The following is a 22,310-nucleotide window of genomic DNA, read 5'->3' on the forward strand; positions in this document are numbered from 1 at the left end:
TACCAGTTATTTCTTTATCTCATCTTCTTGTATGTAGTATCAATTAGCTCTCTTTTGTTTAATTTAGTTGTGAATAGGTAAGACATGTATATGGTAAAAAATTCAAAAGATAAACAAGTGTAATCAGTGAAAAGTTGTCTCGCTCAGGCCCTTATTCACTAGTTTCCCTCCTTAAAGTTAACTACTGCTGCTGGTTTCTGAGGTTTTCCTTTCAGAGATGGTTTTCGCATATGGTATGCATGTGCATGAATTGTTTTTTTCATAAATGGTAGCATATTATACACACTCTTCTGAATGTTGCTTAACAGAACATCTTGGAGAACTTTCCATATCAGCAGATACAGGGCTACCTCGTTCTTTTTAGGTCTCCATTGCGTTCCATTCCATGGAGGTAGGATGACTTACTTTACTTAACTTTCCAGTACAGTCCATATTATATATTCTGACACATCCCTTTTTCACATCTACTTCCACATTTGCCTTTGGTCCCTATCTCTATTGATGTATATCTTCATTGTATTTCCAAAATCTTTAAAAAGAAGTAAAGGCTAATGATACATAAATTGCAATTACACAAAGTACATTATCACACATATTTTGGTTGAGCTTCACATCACTGTGAATCTAGAACTAACTCTAGGGCAGCTTACTAGGTCACACATTTTATCTTCTTAATACTTTTTTTTTTCTTTTCCTTTTTCTTTTTTTCTTCTTAATACTTTTAATTCTAGCTACCGCCAACAATTACAAAGGCAATTAGTTCTGGATAGCTGCTGCCAGTTATAGGCTTCCTTGTCTGGTGTCATTTATATTTTCCTATGTGTTTTATTGTCTCCTTTATGAGTCTTATGTACATTTCTCAAAAGTGTTTAAAGTAAAGACACTCATTAGCAATACTTTAAATAAACTTACCTAAAATTAATTTATATCTCATCTTTTCTTAAAAATGGCATAAGACAACTTCAGTTCCTGTTATTTTCTACAAATATTCCTTCTTTTGTAGATACAGATTTCTGCCTTGGAAAATTTGCTAGTTTACCTTCAGCTGTTCCCTTTGCCCAAAGGAGTAAATATGAAAGTATCAGATACTAAAGAAAGGGAAACCGCACTAACATGCTCCTCACCCAGGGAAATGGTTCAATTTCGGGTCAAGACTTGGACCCTGGAGTATAATTCAAGCTGAAATGCCTCTGCAGAGTTCAAATCCCACTCTGCCACTTGCTAGTTGGGAGAGCTCCAGCAATTTATTTATCCCTCTGTGACTCAGTCTCCTCAGCTGTAGGTACAAATTAAATCACCTTACCTGCTAGACTCCAAGAATTTGGCTCTGCAGGAGTCCAGTCTGAGCATGCATGAAGGGTCACTTGGAGGCCTGATGTGACAGAGGACCCTTGTTAAAGGCCACCCAAGTTAAGCTTGAAACTTAACCCATGTATCTCTGATATTGTAGCTCAGGGATAATCAGGGCATGAGGTACCGGGGCTGTCTCTAAGGAGATGACAACCCAATCTGAGAATGGAAGGGATGGGTAAGAAGGAATTGGTTAGTGTCTTCTGACTACCTAGTAAAGACTTCTCCCCCATTGATCTTAAAAGGAAAACAGAAGGGAAGAAATTACATGGCTGACAGAACACACAGAAAAAAAAAAAAAAATAGTATTACTACATTTGCTACCAATAGCTAACACTGGGGAACTGGTGCCCAAATCACCAAGATCAGCATATTGGAGGAGACCAGAAATGGAGAAGTCAGGCAGCTGGGGTAAGCTGCAGAGGTGAAGGTCAACATCTGGATGCTGGATGCTGGATGCTAGCCACAATTCAGGGATGCAGCCCATCCTCCACCCTGATGCCCAAACCAGCAGCAAATACATTTTTCCATCAAATACAACCCACGTCACTAGAAAGCCTACAATTATTTGGTGAGCATTTCAGATTTAGCTTGATACAACATATAAATATTACTTAAATCTCTTCCTATAAGCTTGTCATAGTTGTGGAACAGGTAAACAGGCTAATCCCTGCTCTAGTAGATAGACTCAGCTATACTGGGAGGGCATATGCCAGAGGAGGATAATAATATTTTTAAGGTGAAGTTCTTAGAACTATTGAATTCATAGAGAAGTAAGAAATGAGAACTACATCATGATCACAATCATACTAAAAATGTGATAAAAATGATAATATATGACTGTAATAGTAACAGCTAATACTTAAAAGCATTAGTCTGAATGCTTTATGCATAACTAATGTTATCCTTACAACAAACCTGTGAGAAATAATTACAGATTATGTTATTATACTATTTTATACTACATAGAAATTTTATAGTATATAATATGCATAATATAGTATATTATATACTATTAAACTATTGCTATCCTCATTTCACAAATGAAGAAATTGAGATATGAAGGCAATAACTATTTTGCCTGGGATTTTCCAGCTAATAAGGGACAGCTGAGCTGGGATTGGAACTTAGGTACTCTATATTCTTAACTATTACACTCTACTGCCTCCTATTCTATCCATAAAGCATCAGGGCCCCTGAGTGGACAACTCTGGGCTGCCATTCACACCAAGGTCTAGGTGAGTGGTGTCTCCTGGAACTGTCTAGAGTACAACCTGAGGCCAAATGCATCAGCCTCACCCGGACAGAAGGAATTGATTTCTCCTGGCAGCGGTCTTGGGGTTCCTGACTGGTCTCAGGCAATCTCTGTTCCTGAGGTTCCTACAAAAAGTCTCCCCAAACTGGTAACCCCTTGTACCAATTTCATAAGATGGTGTACCGGTTTGTATATATTATGTCCCTCAGAAAAAGCCATGTTCTTTGACGCAATCTTGTGGGGGCAGACATATTAGCGCCAAGTTGGAACGTTTGAATTAGGTTGTTTCCATGGGGCTGTGCCCCACTCAACTGTGGGTGATAACTCTGATTGGATAATTTCCACGGAGGTGTGGCCCCACCCATTCAGCGTGGGCCTTGATTGGTTTACTAGAGCACTAGATAAGCTCAGACAGAAGGAGCGAGCTTGCTACAGCCAAGAGGGACACTTTGAAGAACGCACAGGAGCTGAGAGAGCTGCTGCAGCTTACAGAGACATTTTGGAGACAGCCTTTGAAAGCAGACTCTTGCTCCAGAGAAGCTGAGAGGACAAATGCCCCAAGAGCAACTAAGAGTGACATTTTTGAGGAACTGCAGCCTAGGGAGGAACATCCTGGGAGAAAGCCATTTTAAACCAGAACTTCGGAGCAGATGCCAGCCACGTGTCTTCCCAGCTAACAGAGGTTTTCCAGACGCCATTGGCCATTTTCCAGTGAAGGTACCCAATTGCTGATGTGTTACCTTGGACAGTTTATGGACTTAAGACTAACTGTGTAACCAAATAAACCCCCTTTTACAAAAGCCAATCCGTTTCTGGTGTTTTGCATTCCGGCAGCATTAGCAAACCAGAACAGATGGATACGCCACCAAAAAAGGTTTTCAGGTGAAATAAATTTGGGAAGATGTGTGCTAAACAAACATACATGGTTCTTTTAGTAAAAAACTGTTCAGATCCTCCAATGTGTTTTTGTTCATCGTGAAGCTCCTAGACGACGATATGGTTGTAATATTTTCTATACTTATCTGACCACAGAAACACATCAATTATATCACCCTGAAGTAATGTTTTGGGGATTAGATTAAACTTTGGGAAATGCCTGACATGTAATTGGAGCTGGCTATGAGAATGCTACCTCTGTTTGAAGAGGCTACTGGTCCTCTGTTGCAAAAGTCTCCTATGGATACCTGTGGACTGAGAATGACGTATAAAAGTGGCTGGAGGAAAAACAGCCTAGAATCAGGCTCTGTCTGATATTTCTGTTAACTGGTGCCTCTAACTTACTGAGTTCCTCACCTATGCAAGCCTTGGTTTCTAAGGTCTGCTGGCATAGTCCTTCCTCAGCTGACATTCTGATTCCCAGGCCTCCTTTCCCATAACTAGGACCTGAAATCTTCTCAAACATTGTCCCCAAGCTTGATGCCAACCAATGCTATCTACCTATTTTCTGGCTACTGGAATCTGGCTTGACCTGCTTTCTGATAGCCTTAAGAGTTTTGCTTTTTTATTTTTTTAAAATAATATTTAAGTAACCTGACTCCAATCAAGACTGCTGTTTCACTGAGAGGGGTTTAGCTATTGCTTTTGTGGGACAACAGGAGTCACAGACCAAACAAATTAATATAAAACATTTGGGATCGTCTCCAATAGGTACAATCGCTCAAGCTTTCTCAGGCTTATGGTAGCTAACCTTTGAAGAAGTCCTGGCTTGGGAAGCCTCAATACATGAATTAAAACAGTCCTGGACCTACCATCAGAAACTCTTCCCCTCTTGAGGCACCTCTGAGACCAGTGGCCAATCTGTCCTCTCAGCCAGAAACAATGACTTGTTGGGCTAGACTTGTATTCTAGATCCTGGCCCCAAACCAGTTCGATCTCTGATGTGGGAGAAGGAAGGAGATAGTCTTCATTTCACTGTTAATTTCTTGGCGTTCGATGTAGGGAAAACATTTCTAGGTGGCTTGAATTAATCAAGTTGCTAGTCTCTGGGAAGTGCTGATGAGTTGAATATAATTTTTTATTTCTATGATGACACTATCTGGGCTTAAAATAACCAGGATCTCACAGACTATTAGATTCAGTACTTTTGATGACTAAGGAAGATGAGAGAAGAACATGCTATGATTTTGGCTGATTTAAGGGGAGAAAAATCTGGTAATTTTTTAAAGGAAAAATAATCATTAAAATAATTTAAAATTATTAATCCACTAAGAATCAGAGCACAGTCCAAAACCTGTCACTGAGTAAATAATGTTTGGCTATTCCTTTCAGACCCAGCTTTTGAGAGGTCATTTTTTTGAGGCTAGTGGTGAAAAGCTTCATAGCCACAGAGAAACATTTGGCAATGAATTAGTTCAGCTTGTTTCCACATTGCCCTCAAGTCTTCATTTGTTCCACCATGGAAAACAAACGTTCATTTGCTTGGAACAGGGAAAAATAAATGATTTTTCTTTGCATATTTTGACAATTTAATTTTTAGCATGCTCATATGCTAACCTTAAAAAAAAAAACAAAAAACGAACGACTCTTTCTCTGTTTGGTTTTAGTTCTTACAAAGAAATAAAAAATGCATTTTCAGCTTTTAACAAAAAGAGCCAAATTTTCTCAAAGTAACAAAAGCACAAAGAAAATGCATGTGACTTAACACATTACTGAGTGAGGTTGGGGAAAAGTCCTTCTCTGGGACTCTTCCCCAAGGAAAATGGTTTATTATGCATCAGATAATGATAATCTTAACATATTGCTTGTTAGAGGCATTGGTATGGAATAGGTGACTGAATCCTTTTTCATTCCTTTGACACTAGATCAAAGTCAAGAATTGATCACTTTTAACTATGATTTGAAACAAATGTGACCTATCAGTCATATAAAGTCACAGAGCAATAAATTATGAAGGCAAAAAAACCCAACCAGACTTATGGGAAATGTTACCTGGATTTCTGAAGTTCATAAAAATATCCTAACCAAGGTTTCTTTGGATTAACTAGCAGAGTGTAGTGATAGGAAGTGGTGTAATAATAGTAACGAAAATAATAATAGCTAACATTATTGAGCATTATTACATGATAGGCCCTGTCATAAGAGCTTCACATAATGAACTCATTTAATCCTGTTTGGTAGGTAACATTATCTTCATTTTAAAGATGAAAAAATTGTGGCTTAAAGAGATTAAGTAACTTTGCAAAGGTCACACAGCTTTCTGACATTAGAGACTTAACCCTCAACTATTACACTATATCAGGTTGCCACTGTTAGAATACTGGCTCACCACCTACTAGCTATACAACCTTAGGCAAGTTGTTTAACCTCTCCAAGTATCAGACTTTGCTTCTGTAAATGGGTTCTCTTGCATTTAAATGAGACGATCTAGGTAAACACTAAATATATTACCTGGCAAGAATAAATGTTCAGTAAATGTTAGCTATAATTAAAACTAAAGAATTAATAATTTTAAAAAATTGCTACAATGGACCTATTCCTCTGAACTTTATTCTACTCTTACTTAGCTTCATGAAGAGAATAAATTTTAAAAAAAGGACCATGAAGATATTGTCAAAGTTTTTCTTTTTACCCGAATCTTTTATAAACCATTGCTTTTATCAGAGGGGTGTGTTTGCATGTTTCATAGCCCTTATATTATATTTTAGTATTACCTCTTAGAAATGAAGGTGATCATAGAAATGATGACAATTATGTCATAGGGTTTTACATTCTCAAAGTGCTTCTATATGAAATTGAATTATCCAATTTCATCCGCAAAATCACCTTACATATTTGACAGCAAACTGAGGTTTAGAGAAGTTAAGTAATATTAGGTTAGCAACCCAGCTGATAGTAGAAGTTGAACCTAGATTTGAACCCATGAGAGTAAGTTAACTTATATCCTTCAATGTTGAGCTAATTTGTTGCTTCTAGTAATGTTTAACTGCTGTTGGGTTTTCTAAGTATATAATCAAGTCATATACACATATTGATATTTCTATTTCTCCCTTTCTCATAGTTATGATTTTCATTTATATTTCCCTAATCCTTATAGGCAGCAGTTGTAGTATGGTATTAAATAGAAACTTAACTTACTTTTCCATCTTTGTAACACTTCTCATGCTATTCCCTCTGTAGGCCCTCCTTTAAATCCTTGGATGTTTAAATTCTATCTGGCCTTCAGAACAGATTCAAATGCTCCCTCTGCTCTAAAAAAAAATCTCTCTCTTCTTCCAGATGGAGCAATCCCTCTTTTTCTAAACGAGTGGTTCTCAACCAGTGGCATTTTTTCCCCCAGAGGACATTTCACAACATCTTTAGACATTTTGAGCTGTTATAAATGGGGCAGATGGTGCCACTGGCATCTCCTGGGTATGTTACTAAACACCCTATAATGCGCAGGATAGCCCCCTACAATAAAGAATTATCTGGCTCAAAATGTCCATAGTGCCAAGGTTGAAAAACCCCATTGTAAACTAAACGCTCATGGCATTATGATACCTACCCTTTTCTACCCTTAAAAAACTTATTCATATATGTTTTATATTGCCATCGACTGTAAATTATCATTTTTATTACTAATATTCAAAACAACTAGCAAATCTCTCCTTTATATCCATCTGCATTGTATCACTTAAAACCTTAGATTACTTTGAATCAATCATTAACTACAAAAGATGACATTTCTTTGGTAAAATGATTTTAAAGTTTCCTTAAGACATCTGATAAATGAGAAAAATAATGTAGGATGTAATTTTTCAATTTATAAAACTCAAGCATTGGCCATTTTTTATTTTTGATTCCATACAACTGCTTCAAATGACTCCATTAACCACAATATATAAAAAAGGATGTAGAGAAGTAATGTATTTGAAGAGATACAATTCACATATAAAAGCATTTGGAAAAACATTTAACCATGAAAAATTTGACAATGTTAACTAAAAACTATACTAGCAGAATCAAACCAAAGAGGAAAAGAAAAAGAGAAAGCACTCAAGACACTCAGTCCAAGGGAAACATGATCAGGGAAAAAAATGCTCAACATACCAACACTGGTGTCACATTTAGAGCTCAAATTTTTTTTAAAAAACATGATCGCCCTGGAGGAGGGAAAGCATTGTTTTATTTAAACTGCCTAAAGTATCTGTATTCATTATCATATGTCAGCAGCAATTCAAACAGGGTTTTGTTGAGAAAGAAAATATGTATCTTTATAATCCTTCATACCAATGACATTTCCAACAAGATCATAGAAAATACGATCAATAAATGATGGCTTTGGATATAACAGAATTCTTTCTTATAGCCAGGAAGGCTACTGTTATTTTCCATTAATGCTTCATTTTCAAATAAAATTTGAAGAGCAACTTTCCGTACTACGTTTGGAAAGAGCTAAATACGTATTAGGTAGTTAGCTGGTGCATCTAATTTTTCTTTTGCGGTTTTCATCTTTATGCATTACTTTCATGTAACAATCTAACAAATACATCCTTTGAAGTGGAATAGTCTATGTTCACATACGAACAGATGTTTTCATTGAATTTTATTATGCTCATGAATCTTTTATAACATTCATAAAAATAATATTGTAAAACAATAATTTGTTGTGGCCAATAGCATGGGCAGTGGTCAAAATGAAAATGGAAGTATTAAATGTGAAGATTTCACATTTGCTGATAACAGTTCCAAGACAGAATAATGCTCACCTCTAAATGAGATTACAACCATTTCAATAATTTGTTTTCAGAAGTTAATGTACCTTTTTTTACAGAGAGGATCAAGCAATAATATAATTATATGAATTAAATCATTACTTACCTAGTAAGTCTGAGGCTCTCAAATTTTCTTTCAGAAACATAACAGAAATAATGGCACTACCTATAAAGAAAATGGCTGTTATTGGTGTTTCCAATAGAAAAATATAAATTATGCACCGCCAGTTGAAAGACATTAAGTAGCTGGGTCCGATGCTCGCCTAGCTAGGTCCTGGTCACAGATACCCAGCGCTGTGGCTGTAAAATCTATGTTCTTCTCCCTTCTGCTGCAGATATGTAGAATTAGCCTGGTTCACAATGGGTTTAGGACAGTGGTTGGGATAGCACCCAGGATACACGGAGGGCTTAATAAAGTTTTACTAAATGACTAAACAAATGAATGGAAAGAAAGAAGAAAGGCAGAAGGAACAGGAAGGGATGGGAAGGCAGGAAGAGATAGAAGGAAAGGAAAGAAGGATGGGAAAGAAGGAAGGACACCTTAATTTTATATAAGTTCCAAACTGAAACGCATTTTTTCCCAGCATTTCCTCCTATATTCCCTACCCTAGTTAATGACACCTAAGTCCAGTTGCTACCACCAGAATCCTGGGATTTCTGGTCTATCCCTCCTTCCATTATACACACAACAGGCTATGGGTCTGTCAGGTCTGTGTCTCACTGTTGCTCAAGTCCAGCCCCTTCTCTTCATTCCCTTGGTCACTGCCCCAGCTCCGGACAGCTTCATCTCAGTCTTAGACCATAATGGTAGCTTCTCTGGTGCCTCCTAGTTTCTCATTCCCCTCCCCTATACCATCTCCAGAGTAATCTTTCTAAAATGCATATCTAATGTGAATCCACTGCTTTAAAACCTTTTGGTGGTTTCTCGTCACCTACAGAACAAAGACCAAACTTTTGAGCATGCCATTTAAAGACATCCATAATTTTGCTCCTGTCGCTTTCTTCACATTTGTCCTTGATCTCTTTTGTATTCTATGCACCACTCCTGCTAAAATAATCATAATCCCCAGAACGCACTATTCAGTTTCATGCTCAAGGGTTTCTACATGTGCTATTCCCTCTGCAGCTCTGCCCCCATCGTGCCCAGCTCTAGATTCAGGCGTCATCTCCAGGCTGATCAACTCCATCATTATGTTGTGGCTACCCCTTGTACATTGCTTTTCATTATGCCTAAGATTTATTTGCCTGCTTCCCCAAAAGGCTACAAGTTTCTTTTAGTCTGAGATGTCTGCTTAATCTTCTAGCATCTCCAGTACAAAGCTAGCACATAGCATGTAAAAGGTATGCAATACTTGTTCATTGAATAAGTGTTTGTGGGATTGCTGCCCCATATTTACTGCAGCTAGTGGTGTTTAAGTCCCTCTTTCCCGTTTCCGATGTTACTGAACTCTCAACTCCATGGTTGACCTGCGTCCTGCTGCTATGGCCTCAGGTTCGTGGTGTATGTTGAGCCTCTCTGAGTTGTTCTTCTTATGGAAGAACAACTTCTTTCCTTTATGAGTAGAGGCATGGAAAAATCTAAACTTGCAATAATACACACAAAAAATACACAATACAATTTGTATTTTAAATTTTAACAAAAATTAACTGAGATTTTTAAAATAGGACAATTCATGAAAGAAAAATCACCCATAAAATAATCTCATCATCTAGAGAAAACCTCAGTTTATATGTTGGTGTGTTTATTTTGTTTATCCATAAAGATTTCTTTTCTCATAACTGAGATCAAGCTGTAATACATAATTTCTTTTCTCAGTTATCATATTATAAACAATTTTCCATGTCATTAAAAATTCTTCATAGACATAATTTTAATGAGTCTATATAGTAATCCATTAAATGGCTGCTGTAGTTAAATTTCAACATGGTTATGTAGGGTGTCCTGGCAATTTACTTAAAAGAAAATAACAAATCCACACCAGATAGACCTTATTCAAGATAAACTAGGACTCTCATATGTTTTCTCGATCTTACTCTCTCTTAACCTAGTTGTCTCTCTCATCTGGGTTGAATTATGTCCTTGCAAACCTTTTCTGAGGCAGGTTACTTATAGGAATGAAAGCTTCACACAGAATAAACAGTGTGGAAAAGTCCACCAAGCACACCTTTAATTGGGTGATGTGGCTTTAAAATATTAAAGTGAAATTTTCTGTAGATAAACTCACATATAGATACATAGCTCACTAAATTAATAATTTAATAAAAATGCACTAAAATTTTCTAGTGCAGATTTGGACCAAGACAATTCAAGGAAGCTAATTTCACATGTTAGAGCATTAAAAAGGTATAAAAGCCAAGACTCGCCTATCACTGACTTCCTGTATAGTTAGATAAGGAATGTTTCCAAGCAGAGGGAGCTATATCAGCAGTTAAAAAAAAAAAAAAAAAAAAAAAAAAGAAAAGAAAAAGAAAAAGTAAGGTATTGCTACACCAACACATATTGGATGCACTCCATGATAATATCCCTGACGATGATCATTTCACAGCAAAAGATTCCAGTAGGTAGAGGAGGAAATTTTAGAGCCAGGAGCCATAATAGTATTGTTCTCTAGATCATAAATTTTTAACTGGGAAACTGAGGTCCAAAGAGGTTGTTTGTTTATACATTGATCCAATCCTCTAATAAACATTTACATTACAGCTGAGTTAGAACCAACATCCATGTCTCCTTATTCCCAGTCCAGGGCTCTTTCTAGTTCGCTACACTCCATTGCCTCCCTTGAAGTAACAAAGGACATCATATTCTTTCTCCTCTTGTTGCTAAGCCACAGTTTCAGAAATAATTTTATTTTCAGAAGCAAGAGGGAAAGATGTTATGTGGGAGATAATTTCATTGCTAAAAGCAAAAAGGACATGATTGGTAACAGTAAACTTGAAATGTACTATATGTATCAAATTATATCAATTGCTATAAAGTAGTTATCAGAGTTTTACGAAAATAAATATGCTACTTTTACTTTCTACTGAAAGAATTTAGAAGTTTAATGCACTTCCACATTCATTCAATGACATAATTTTTTTCTGATTTAAGAGAACATGAGTTTTTCTACAAAATTTTTGGATAAGAGAACAAGAAGATTTTTAGTTTTACTTACCTGGTAAAAAGTAATAAAAAACATTCTCCTAAAAGATACATTTACTTGTAAATTCATTTATCTTGCAAAACATGGTTAAGATGAGAGTTGTATTGAGCAAAAAAGACTGAGCAAAAAAGCTAATAACATGACTTCTAAGTACAGTAGTAAATTTTTGTAAATGAGAAAAAATATATAAATTGAAGTGTTCCCGTATATCTTTGTAATCAGAAATCTGTCAAACCCTCTCTAAGTAGTTGCTATAACAACCCCCACTGCCTAATGAACACATAGGGAGAGGGGAAAAACTACATCTTTTTTTCCAATAATAGAGTTTAATATTAAAAAATAGAGCGATTCAAGGTCAGGATTTTAAAAAGCATAAAAATAGAACATGTCTATAAACTGAATAGATTTGTACTAGATATGATTAAACTATAGGTATTACTCAGATTTTACCTAAGAATTCATAGTTTTGTGTGCATTTTTGGCTTGAGGCATCTTTGGGCAGAGGCTCATAAATGTTTTTCTGTTCTGTCCTCCTTAGGACACTGGTCAACACAGAGTGTTCGCAGACACTGGTATAGACAAAGAGTGCTCATTGATCTTGGTACTTAATTAATAAGTGCCTTTTCAGGAAAAAAAAAAAACATGGTATAAGGAAAATCAGGAGGAAGACACTTACTTTCCTAGGTACTCAATAAAATCCCGGTAAGTTAATAAAATAACTCTTCCATTCAGATAGACTTTTCTCCAAGGATCAAACTTTGCTGTTTTCCCCGGCAAAACTTAGAGCCCTTAGCCAATGAACTGTTATTCTTGGTTGGTGGGAAATGTTTACAAAATTTGAATCCCCCTCCCTACCAAGTTTATTACCAACTGATGGTAGATGATACTTCTGCAGTTGCTCAACGAATCATCTCATCTTGGGACCTATAGCTGTATTGGGTATATAAGATTTGTGATCAGGGGACCTAATCTGAGCTGTCTTCAACTTATCCTTACTTCATTACCCCTAAGGAAATGCTCAGTTAGAAAGGATGGGGTTGATTAATGAGGATACTATGAAGTAGAATTAGCCAAAAAGAATTCTCTACTCTTTATTACTCAAAATGTCACTCCAGGTGAAGAGGAGTGGGTCCTCCTGAAGAACTGTTGGGGCTGTGAAGCTGCAGAGCATGGCAGGGTTGGAATACCTGAGTGCTGGTTTTGGCTCTGTCGATAACCAGCTACAGAATGTGGCACAAGTCAATGCATTATCTTCTGGTCTCAGCTTCTTCAGTGGTGAGATGAAGTTTGTGGCTACATGGTTTCTAATCAAACTTCTTGCTCTAACATGGTGTAAGTAGCCAGTTATTATAAATACGAGATTCTAGCTCAAGCTGAGCTGTTTGTGTTTTCCTAAGTGGTTTGCAGGACTGGAAGGAAAAGTAAGAGATGGGTCCTCTGTTTTCCCAGATGACCATGACTTGCATGTGTAAGTGTGACTGAAACAACAAGATCTGACCCACAGTTCTTTCCCTACTAAGTGCTAGTACGTTTTGAATCAGATATTACCAACATTAGTGAAAGAAACCTAAATCCCTGCTGGAGAAGTAACGGACACACTAAGGGGCCATCTCCCAGCCCTAGCCTACCCTCTTCCTTTCCCCCTCTTACTAGTGTGTGTGTATGTGTTTGGAATGTTTCCATTTTTGCTTATTTGCATGCAGCTGTTTGGTATGTTTCTTTTTTTACTTGTTTCTATGCAGGTGTTTGATATGTTTCTATTTAGCAAGAGACTACAAGCAGCCCAGGAGAGATGTTAAATCTCAACCAGCCCCAGTTGCTTGTCAGGGCACAAAGGTTACTTGACGCATGTTTTTTGCTCACTGGCATGGCCCCCTCCTACGTGTATAAAAACCCAACAATTTGGCAGCACACGTGTCCCTCATCTCCAACGTGAAGCAGGGTGTGAGGAGCTGCTGACCCTGGCCCCAGCAGTTGGCTTCCCCAGGGGACTGGCAAAGACAGGACCTTTCCCCCTGCGCTTTCAGATCCTTTGTGCTGTTTAAGTAATGAAGCAGTCATTTGCTGAAAGTCTCTGTTGTGCCTGAGCCTGTGGTCCCACACCACACCGTACAGCAACTTGCTCCCCACACCGTAATGGATAAATGAATGGTCAAGCACACCAACAACTAATTCACAATTGAGAATAAACAAACACATAGGAAGAAGTGCAACTTCACCAGTATTAAAAGAAAGGCAAGTTAAAGTCAGGTACTATTTTCCACACACAATTTTAATGCTCAGTGCCAACAAGAATCAGTGAAGTGAGAACTCCCCACATTGCTAGTATCATTGTAAATTGATATAACCTTTCTGAAGAATGATGTCATAAAATCTATCATAAGTCTTCAAGCTATTCAAATTCTTTGATCCAGTAGTAATTCTGCATCTGCAAATCTGTCCGAAGGAGGTAATCCAAAATATGGAAAGAGTTTCAAGCTTAAAGGTATTCACTGCAAAATTATTTTTCATAGTAAAAAAATGGAACAATTTAAATACAGTCATGAAAAATGGAGAGAATATTATGTAGTAAATTAAAATTATGATGGAAAATGGTATCCTGATATAGAAAACGTTTATATTATAATGTTAAAAAGGACAGAAAATTATATTCACACAATGACTATGATTTGAAAATAGATATTAATTAGGAGAAAATTAGGAGAAAATAATTAGGAGAAAATAATTAACTCCTTCTATCCTCTCAACAACCCTAAGAGATAGGTGTTGCTATATTCAATTTACAGATGAAAAGACTGAGGCCTGGGGAGGTAAAGTTCCATCAGCCAGTGTCACACAGTGATTCCAGAGCCAGAGACTGAACCACAATCGTTTTACTGCATTAAAAAATAAAGGCTGAGGGGAGGCGGGGCAAGATGGCAGACTGGTGAGCTGTATGTTTTAGTTACTCCTCCAGGAAAGTAGGTAGAAAGCCAGGAACTGCGTGGACTGGACACCACAGAGCAATCTGACTTTGGGCATACTTCATACAACACTCATGAAAATGTGGAACTGCTGAGATCAGCGAAATCTGTCAGTTTTTGCGGCCAGGGGACCCGCGCCCCTCCCTGCCAGGCTGAGTCCCATGGGAGGAGGGGCTGTCAGCTCCGGGAAGGAGAAGGGAGAACTGCAGTGGCAGCCCTTATCGGAAACTCATTCTGCTGATCCAAACTCCAACCATAGATAGACTGAGACCAGACACCAGAGAATCTGAGAGCAGCCAGCCTAGCAGAGAGGAGACAGGCATAGAAAAAAACAGCACGAAAAACTCCAAAATAAAAGTGGAGGATTTTTGGAGTTCTGGTGAACATAGAAAGGGGAAGGGCAGAGCTCAGGCCCTCAGGCTCACATGCAAATCCTGAAGAAAAGCTGATCTCTCTGCCCTGTGGACATTTCCTTAATGGCCCTAATTGCTTTGTCTCTTAGCATTTCAATAACCCATTAGATCTGGAAGGAGGGCCCTTTTTTTTTTTTTTTTTTTTTTTTTAATCCTTTTTTCTTTTTCTAAAACAATTACTCTAAGAAGCCCAATACAGAAAGCTTCAAAGACTTGCAATTTGGGCAGGTCAATACAAGAGCAGAACTAAGAGAGCTCTGAGACAAAAGGCAATAATCCAGTGGCTGAGAAAATTCACTAAACACCACAACTTCCCAAGAAAAGGGGGGTGTCTGCTCACAGCCATCATCCTGGTGGACAGGAAACACTCCTGCCCATCGCCAGCCCCATAGCCCAGAGCTGCCCCAGACAACCCAGTGTGACGGAAGTGGTTCAAATAACAGGCACACTCCACAAAACTGGGCGTGGACATTAGCCTTCCTGCAACCTCAGCTGATTGTCCCAGAGCTGGGAAGGTGGAGCAGTGTGAATTAACAAAGCCCCACTCAGCCATCATTTCAGCAGACTGGGAGCCTCCCTACACAGCCCAGCAGCCCAGAACCGCCCTGGGGGGACGGCACTCACCTGTGACATAGCACAGTCATCCCTCAACAGAGGACCAGGGGGTGCACAGCCTGGAAGAGGGGCCCACTTGCAAGTCTCAGGAGCCATATGCCAATACCAAGGACTTGTGGGTCACTGGCAGAGACAAACTGTGGCAGGACTGAACTGAAGGATTAGACTATTGCAGCAGCTTTAAAACTCCAGGATCACCAGGGAGATTTGATTATTAGAGCCACCACCCCTCCCTGACTGCCCAGAAACACACCCCATATACAGGGCGGGCAACACCAACTACACGCAAGCTTGGTACACCAATTGGACCCCACAAGACTCACTCCCCCACTCACCACAAAGGCAAAGCAGGGGAGAACTGGCTTGTGGAGAACAGGTGGCTCGTGGACGCCACCTGCTGGTTAGTTAGAGAAAGTGTACTCCACAAAGCTGTAGATCTGATAAATTAGAGATAAGGACATCAATTGGTCTACAAATCCTAAAAGAACCCTATCAAGTTCAGCAAATGCCAAGAGGCCAAAAACAACAGAAAATTATAAAGCATATGAAAAAACCAGACGATATGGATAACCCAAGCCCAAGCACCCAAATCAAAAGATCAGAAGAGACACAGCAACTAGAGCAGCTACTCAAAGAACTAAAGATCAACAATGAGACCATAGTACAGAATACAAAGGCTATCAAGAAGACTGTAGAAGAGCATAAAGAAGACATTGCAAGACTAAATAAAAAAATAGACGATCTTATGGAAATTAAAGAAACTGTTGACCAAATTAAAAAGATTCTGGACACTCATAGTACAAGACTAGAGGAAGCTGAACAACGAATCAGTGACCTGGAAGATGACAGAATGGAAAATGAAAGCATAAAAGAAAGAATGGGGAAAAAAATTGAAAAAATCGAAACGGACCTCAGGGATATGATAGATAATATAAAACCTCTGAATATAAGACTCATTGGTGTTCCAGAAGGGGAAGAAAAGGGTAAAGGTCTAGGAAGAGTATTCAAAGAAATTGTTGGGGAAAACTTCCCAAATCTTCTAAACAACATAAATACACAAATCATAAATGCCCAGCGAACTCCAAATAGAATAAATCCAAATAAACCCACTCCGAGACATATTCTGATCACACTGTCAAATACTGAAGAGAAGGAGCAAGTTCTGAAAGCAGCAAGAGAAAAGCAATTCACCACATATAAAGGAAATAGCATAAGACTAAGTAGTGACTACTCAGCAGCCACCATGGAGGTGAGAAGGCAGTGGCACGATATATTTAAAATTCTGAGTGAGAAAAATTTCCAAACAAGAATACTTTATCCAGCAAAGCTCTCCTTCAAATCTGAGGGAGAGCTTAAATTTTTCACAGACAAACAAATGCTGAGAGAATTTGCTAACAAGAGACCTGCCCTACTGGAGATACTAAAGGGAGCCCTACAGACAGAGAAACAAAGAAAGGACAGAGAGACTTGGAGAAAGGTTCAGTACTAAAGAGATTCGGTACAATAAAGGATATTAATAGAGAGAGGGGAAAAATATATATGACAAACATAAACCAAAGGATAAGATGGCTGATTCAAGAAACGCTTTCACGGTTATAACGTTGAATGTAAATGGATTAAACTCCCCAATTAAAAGATAAAGATTCGCAGAATGGATAAAAAAAAATGAACCATCAATATGTTGCATACAAGAGACTCATCTTAGACACAGGGACACAAAGAAATTGAAAGTGAAAGGATGGAAAAAAATATTTCATGCAAGCTACAGCCAAAAGAAAGCAGGTGTAGCAATATTAATCTCAGATAAAACATACTTTAAATGCAGGGATGTTTTGAGAGACAAAGAAGGCCACTACATACTAATAAAAGGGGCAATTTAACAAGAAGAAATAACAATCATAAATGTCTGTGCACCCAATCATGGTGCCACAAAATACATGAGACAAACACTGGCAAAACTAAAGGAAGCAATTGATGTTTCCACAATAATTGTGGGAGACTTCAACACATCACTCTCTCCTATAGATAGATCAACCAGACAGAGGACCAATAAGGAAACTGAAAACTTAAACAATCTGATAACTGAATTAGATTTAACAGACATATACAGAACATTACATCCCAAATCACCAGGACACACATACTTTTCTAGTGCTCACGGAACTTTCTCTAGAATAGATCATATGCTGGGACATAAAACAAGCCTCAATAAATTTAAAAAGATTGAAATTATTCAAAGCACATTCTCTGACCACAATGGAATACAATTAGAAGTCAATAACCATCAGAGACTTAGAAAATTCACAAATACCTGGAGGTTAAACAACACACTTGTAAACAATCAGTGGGTTAAAGAAGAAATAGCAAGAGAAATTGCTAAATATGTAGAGACAAATGAAAATGAGAACACAATATACCAAAACCTATGGGATGCAGCAAAAGCAGTGCTGAGGGGGAAATTTATAGCACTAAACGCATATATTAAAAAGGAAGAAAGAGCCAAAATCAAAGAACTAATGGATCAACTGAAGAAGCTAGAAAATGAACAGCAAACCAATCCTAAACCAAGTAGAAGAAAAGAAATAACAAGGATTAAAGCAGAAATAAAGGACATAGAGAACAAAAAAACAATAGAGAGGATAACTATCACCAAAAGTTGGTTCTTTGAGAAGATCAACAAGATTGACAAGCCCCTAGCTAGACTCACAAAATCAAAAAGAGAGAAGACCCATATAAACAAAATAATGACTGAAAAAGGTGACATAACTGCAGATCCTGAAGAAATTAAAAAAATTATAAGAGGATACTATGAACAACTGTATGGCAACAAACTGGATAATGTAGAGGAAATGGACAATTTCCTGGAAACATATGAACAACCTAGACTGACCAGAGAAGAATTAGAAGACCTCAATCAACCCATCACAAGCAAAGAGATCCAATCAGTCATCAAAAATCTTCCCACAAATAAATGCCCAGGGCCAGATGGCTTCACAGGGGAATTCTACCAAACTTTCCAGAAAGAACTGACACCAATCTTACTCAAACTCTTTCAAAACATTGAAGAAAATGGAACACTACCTAACTCATTTTATGAAGCTAACATCAATCTAATACCAAAACCAGGCAAAAATGCTACAGAAAAGGAAAACTTCCGGCCAATCTCCCTAATGAATATAGATGCAAAAATCCTCAACAAAATACTTGCAAATCGAATCCAAAGACAGATTAAAAAAATCATACACCATGACCAAGTGGGGTTCATTCCAGGCATGCAAGGATGGTTCAACATAAGAAAATCAATCAATGTATTACAACACACTAAAAATTCAAAAGGGAAAAATCAAATGATCATCTCAATAGATGCTGAAAAAGCATTTGACAAAATCCAACATCCGTTTTTGATAAAAACACTTCAAAAGGTAGGAATTGAAGGAAACTTCCTCAATATGATAAAGAGCATATATGAAAAACCCACAGCCAGCATAGTACTCAATGGTGAGAGACTGAAAGCCTTCACTCTAAGATCAGGAACAAGACAAGGATGCCCGTTGTCACCACTGTTATTCAACATTGCACTAGAAGTGCTAGCCAGGGCAACCCGGCAAGACAAAGAAATAAAAGGCATCCAAATTGGAAAAGAAGAAGTAAAACTGTCATTGTTTGCAGATGATATGCTCTTATATCTGGAAAACCCTGAGAAATCGACGATACAGCTACTAGAGCTAATAAACAAATTTAGCAAAGTAGCGGGATACAAGATTAATGCACATAAGTCAGTAATGTTTCTATATGCTAGAAATGAACAAACTGAAGAGACACTCAAGAAAAAGATACTGTTTTCAATAGCAACTAAAAAAATCAAGTACCTAGGAATAAACTTAACCAAAGACGTAAAAGACCTATACAAAGAAAACTATGTAACTCTACTAAAAGAAGTAGAAGTGGAACTTAAAAGATGGAAAAATATTCCATGTTCATGGATAGGAAGGCTAAATGTCATTAAGATGTCAATTCTACCCAAACTCATCTACAGATTCAATGCAATCCCAATCAAAATTCCAACAACCTACTTTTCAGACTTGGAAAAGCTAGTTATCAAATTTATTTGGAAAGGGAAGATGCCTCGAATTGCTAAAGACACTCTGAAAAAGAAAAACGAAGTGGGAGGACTTACACTCCCTGACTTTGAAGCTTATTATAAAGCCACAGTTGTCAAAACAGCATGGTACTGGCACAAAGACAGACATATAGATCAATGGAATCGAATTGAGAATTCAGAGATAGACCCTCAGATTTATGGCCGACTGATCTTTGGTAAGGCCCCCAAAGTCACTGAACTGAGTCATAATGGTCTCTTCAACAAATGGGGCTAGGAGAGTTGGATATCCATATCCAAAAGAATGGAAGAGGACCCCTACCTCACACCCTACACAAAAATTAACTCAAAATGGACCAAAGATCTCAATATAAAAGAAAGTACCATAAAACTCCTAGAAGATAATGTAGGAAAACATCTTCAAGACCTTGTATTAGGCGGCCACTTCCTAGACTTTACACCCAAAGCACAAGCAACAAAAGAGAAAATAGATAAATGGGAACTCCTCAAGCTTAGAAGTTTCTGCACCTCAAAGGAATTTCTCAAAAAGGTAAAGAGGCAGCCAATTCAATGGGAAAAAATTTTTGGAAACCATGTATCTGACAAAAGACTGATATCTTGCATATATAAAGAAATCCTACAACTCAATGACAATAGTTCAGACTGCCCAATTATAAAATGGGCAAAGGATATGAAAAGACAGTTCTCTGAACAGGAAATACAAATGGCCAAGAAACACATGAAAAAATGTTCAGCTTCACTAGCTATTAGAGAGATGCAAATTAAGACCACAATGAGATACCATCTCACACCAGTTAGAATGGCTGCCATTAAACAAAGAGGAAACTACAAATGCTGGAGGGGATGTGGAGAAATTGGAACTCTTATTCATTGTTGGTGGGACTGTATAATGGTTCGGCCACTCTGGAAGTCAGTCTGGCAGTTCCTTAGAAAACTAGAGATAGAGTTACGATTCGATCCAGCAATTGCACTTCTCGGTATATACCCGGAAGATCAGAAAGCAGTGACACGAACAGATATCTGCACGCCAATGTTCATAGCAGCATTATTCACAATTGCCAAGAGATGGAAACAACCCAAACGTCCTTCAACAGATGAGTGGATAAATAAAATGTGGTATATACACACGATGGAATACTATGCGGCAGTAAGAAGGAACGATCTCGTGAAACATATGACAAGATGGATGAACCTTGAAGACATAATGCTGAGCGAAATAAGCCAGGCACAGAAAGAGAAATATTATATGCTACCACTAATGTGAACTTTGAAAAATGTAAAACGAATGGTTTATAACGTCGAATGTAGGGGAACTAGCAATAGAGAGCAATTAAGGAAGGGGGAACAGTAATCCAAGAAGAATAGATATGCTATTTAACGTTTTGGGGATGCCCAGGAATGACTATGGTCTGTTAATTTCTGATGGATATAGTAGGAACAAGTTCACAGAAATGTTGCTATATTATGTAACTTTCTTGGGGTAAAGTAGGAACAGGTTGGAAGTAAAGCAGTTGTCTTAGGTTAGTTGTCTTTTACTTACTCCCTTGTTACGGTCTCTTTGAAATGTTCTTTTATTGTATGTTTTTCTTTTTTTTCTTTTTTTTTTTAATTTTTTTTTTTGCATACAGTTGATTTAAAAAGGAAGGAAAGCTTAAAAAAAAAAAAAAAAGGAAAAAAATATGTAGTGCCCCCTTGAGGAGCCTGTGGAGAATGCAGGGGTATTGGCCTACCCCACCTCAATGGTTGCTAACATGACCACAGACATAGGGAACTGGTGGTTTGATGGGTTGAGCCCTGTACTGTAGGTTTTACCCTTGGGAAGACGGTTGCTGCAAAGGAGAGGCTAGGCCTCCCTATAATTGTGCCTAAGAGCCTCCTCCCGAATGCTTCTTTGTTGCTCAGATATGGCCCTCTCTCTCTAGCTAAGCCAACTTGAAAGGTGAAATCACTGCCCCACCTCTACGTGGGATCAGACACCCAGGGGAGTGAATCTCCCTGGCAACATGGAATATGACTCCCGGGGAGGAATGTAGAGCTGGCATCGTGGGACGGAGAACATCTTCTTGACCAAAAGGGGGATGTGAAAGGAAATGAAATAAGCGTCAGTAGCAGAGAGATTCCAAAAGGAGCCGAGAGGTCACTCTGGTGGGCACTCTTATGCACAATTTAGACAACCCTCTTTAGGTTCTAAAGAATTGGGGTAGTTGGTGGATACCTGAAACTATCAAACTACAACCCAGAACCCATGAATCTCGAAGACAATTGTATAAAAATGTAGCTTATGAGGGGTGACAATGGGATTGGGAAAACCATAAAGACCACACTCCACTTTGTCTAGTTTATGGATGGATGAGTAGAAAAATAGGGGAAGGAAACAAACAAACAGACAAAGGTACCCAGTGTTCTTTTTTACTTCAATTGCTCTTTTTCACTTTAATTATTATTCTTATTATTTTTGTGTGTGTGCTAATGAAGGGATTAATAATGTCAGGGATTGATTTAGGTGATGAATGTACAACTATGTAATGGTACTGTGAACAATCAAATGTATTATTTGTTTTGTATGACTGCGTGGTATGTGAATATATCTCAATAAAATGAAGATCAAAAAAAATAATAAAAAAAAATACATAAAGGCAGAAAGGTAACATATGAAAGACACTATACCAAATTCAAACAGTGGTTATGTAGGTGTTGTGGAATTAAAAAAAAAAAAAAAGACAGTGGGAAGGCACATTCTCCTACCACCCATAAGAGG

At 37.9% G+C, this 22,310-nt stretch overlaps 1 protein-coding gene across 2 annotated transcripts in view; it reads right to left on the reverse strand.

The window, feature by feature from the left end:
* NIPAL2 (NIPA like domain containing 2) overlaps positions 1-22,310 on the reverse strand; it is a 120,662-nt gene that overhangs the window by 44,551 nt on the left and 53,801 nt on the right. For both annotated transcript variants that reach the window (XM_037802905.1, XM_037802906.1), the window contains one exon: positions 8,405-8,464. In XM_037802905.1, coding sequence (XP_037658833.1) covers positions 8,405-8,464 — 60 coding nt within the window. The remainder of the gene's footprint in view (positions 1-8,404; positions 8,465-22,310) is intronic.

This window comes from Choloepus didactylus, chromosome 14 (genome assembly GCF_015220235.1).
Source record: "Choloepus didactylus isolate mChoDid1 chromosome 14, mChoDid1.pri, whole genome shotgun sequence".
Taxonomy (NCBI): domain Eukaryota; kingdom Metazoa; phylum Chordata; class Mammalia; order Pilosa; family Megalonychidae; genus Choloepus; species Choloepus didactylus.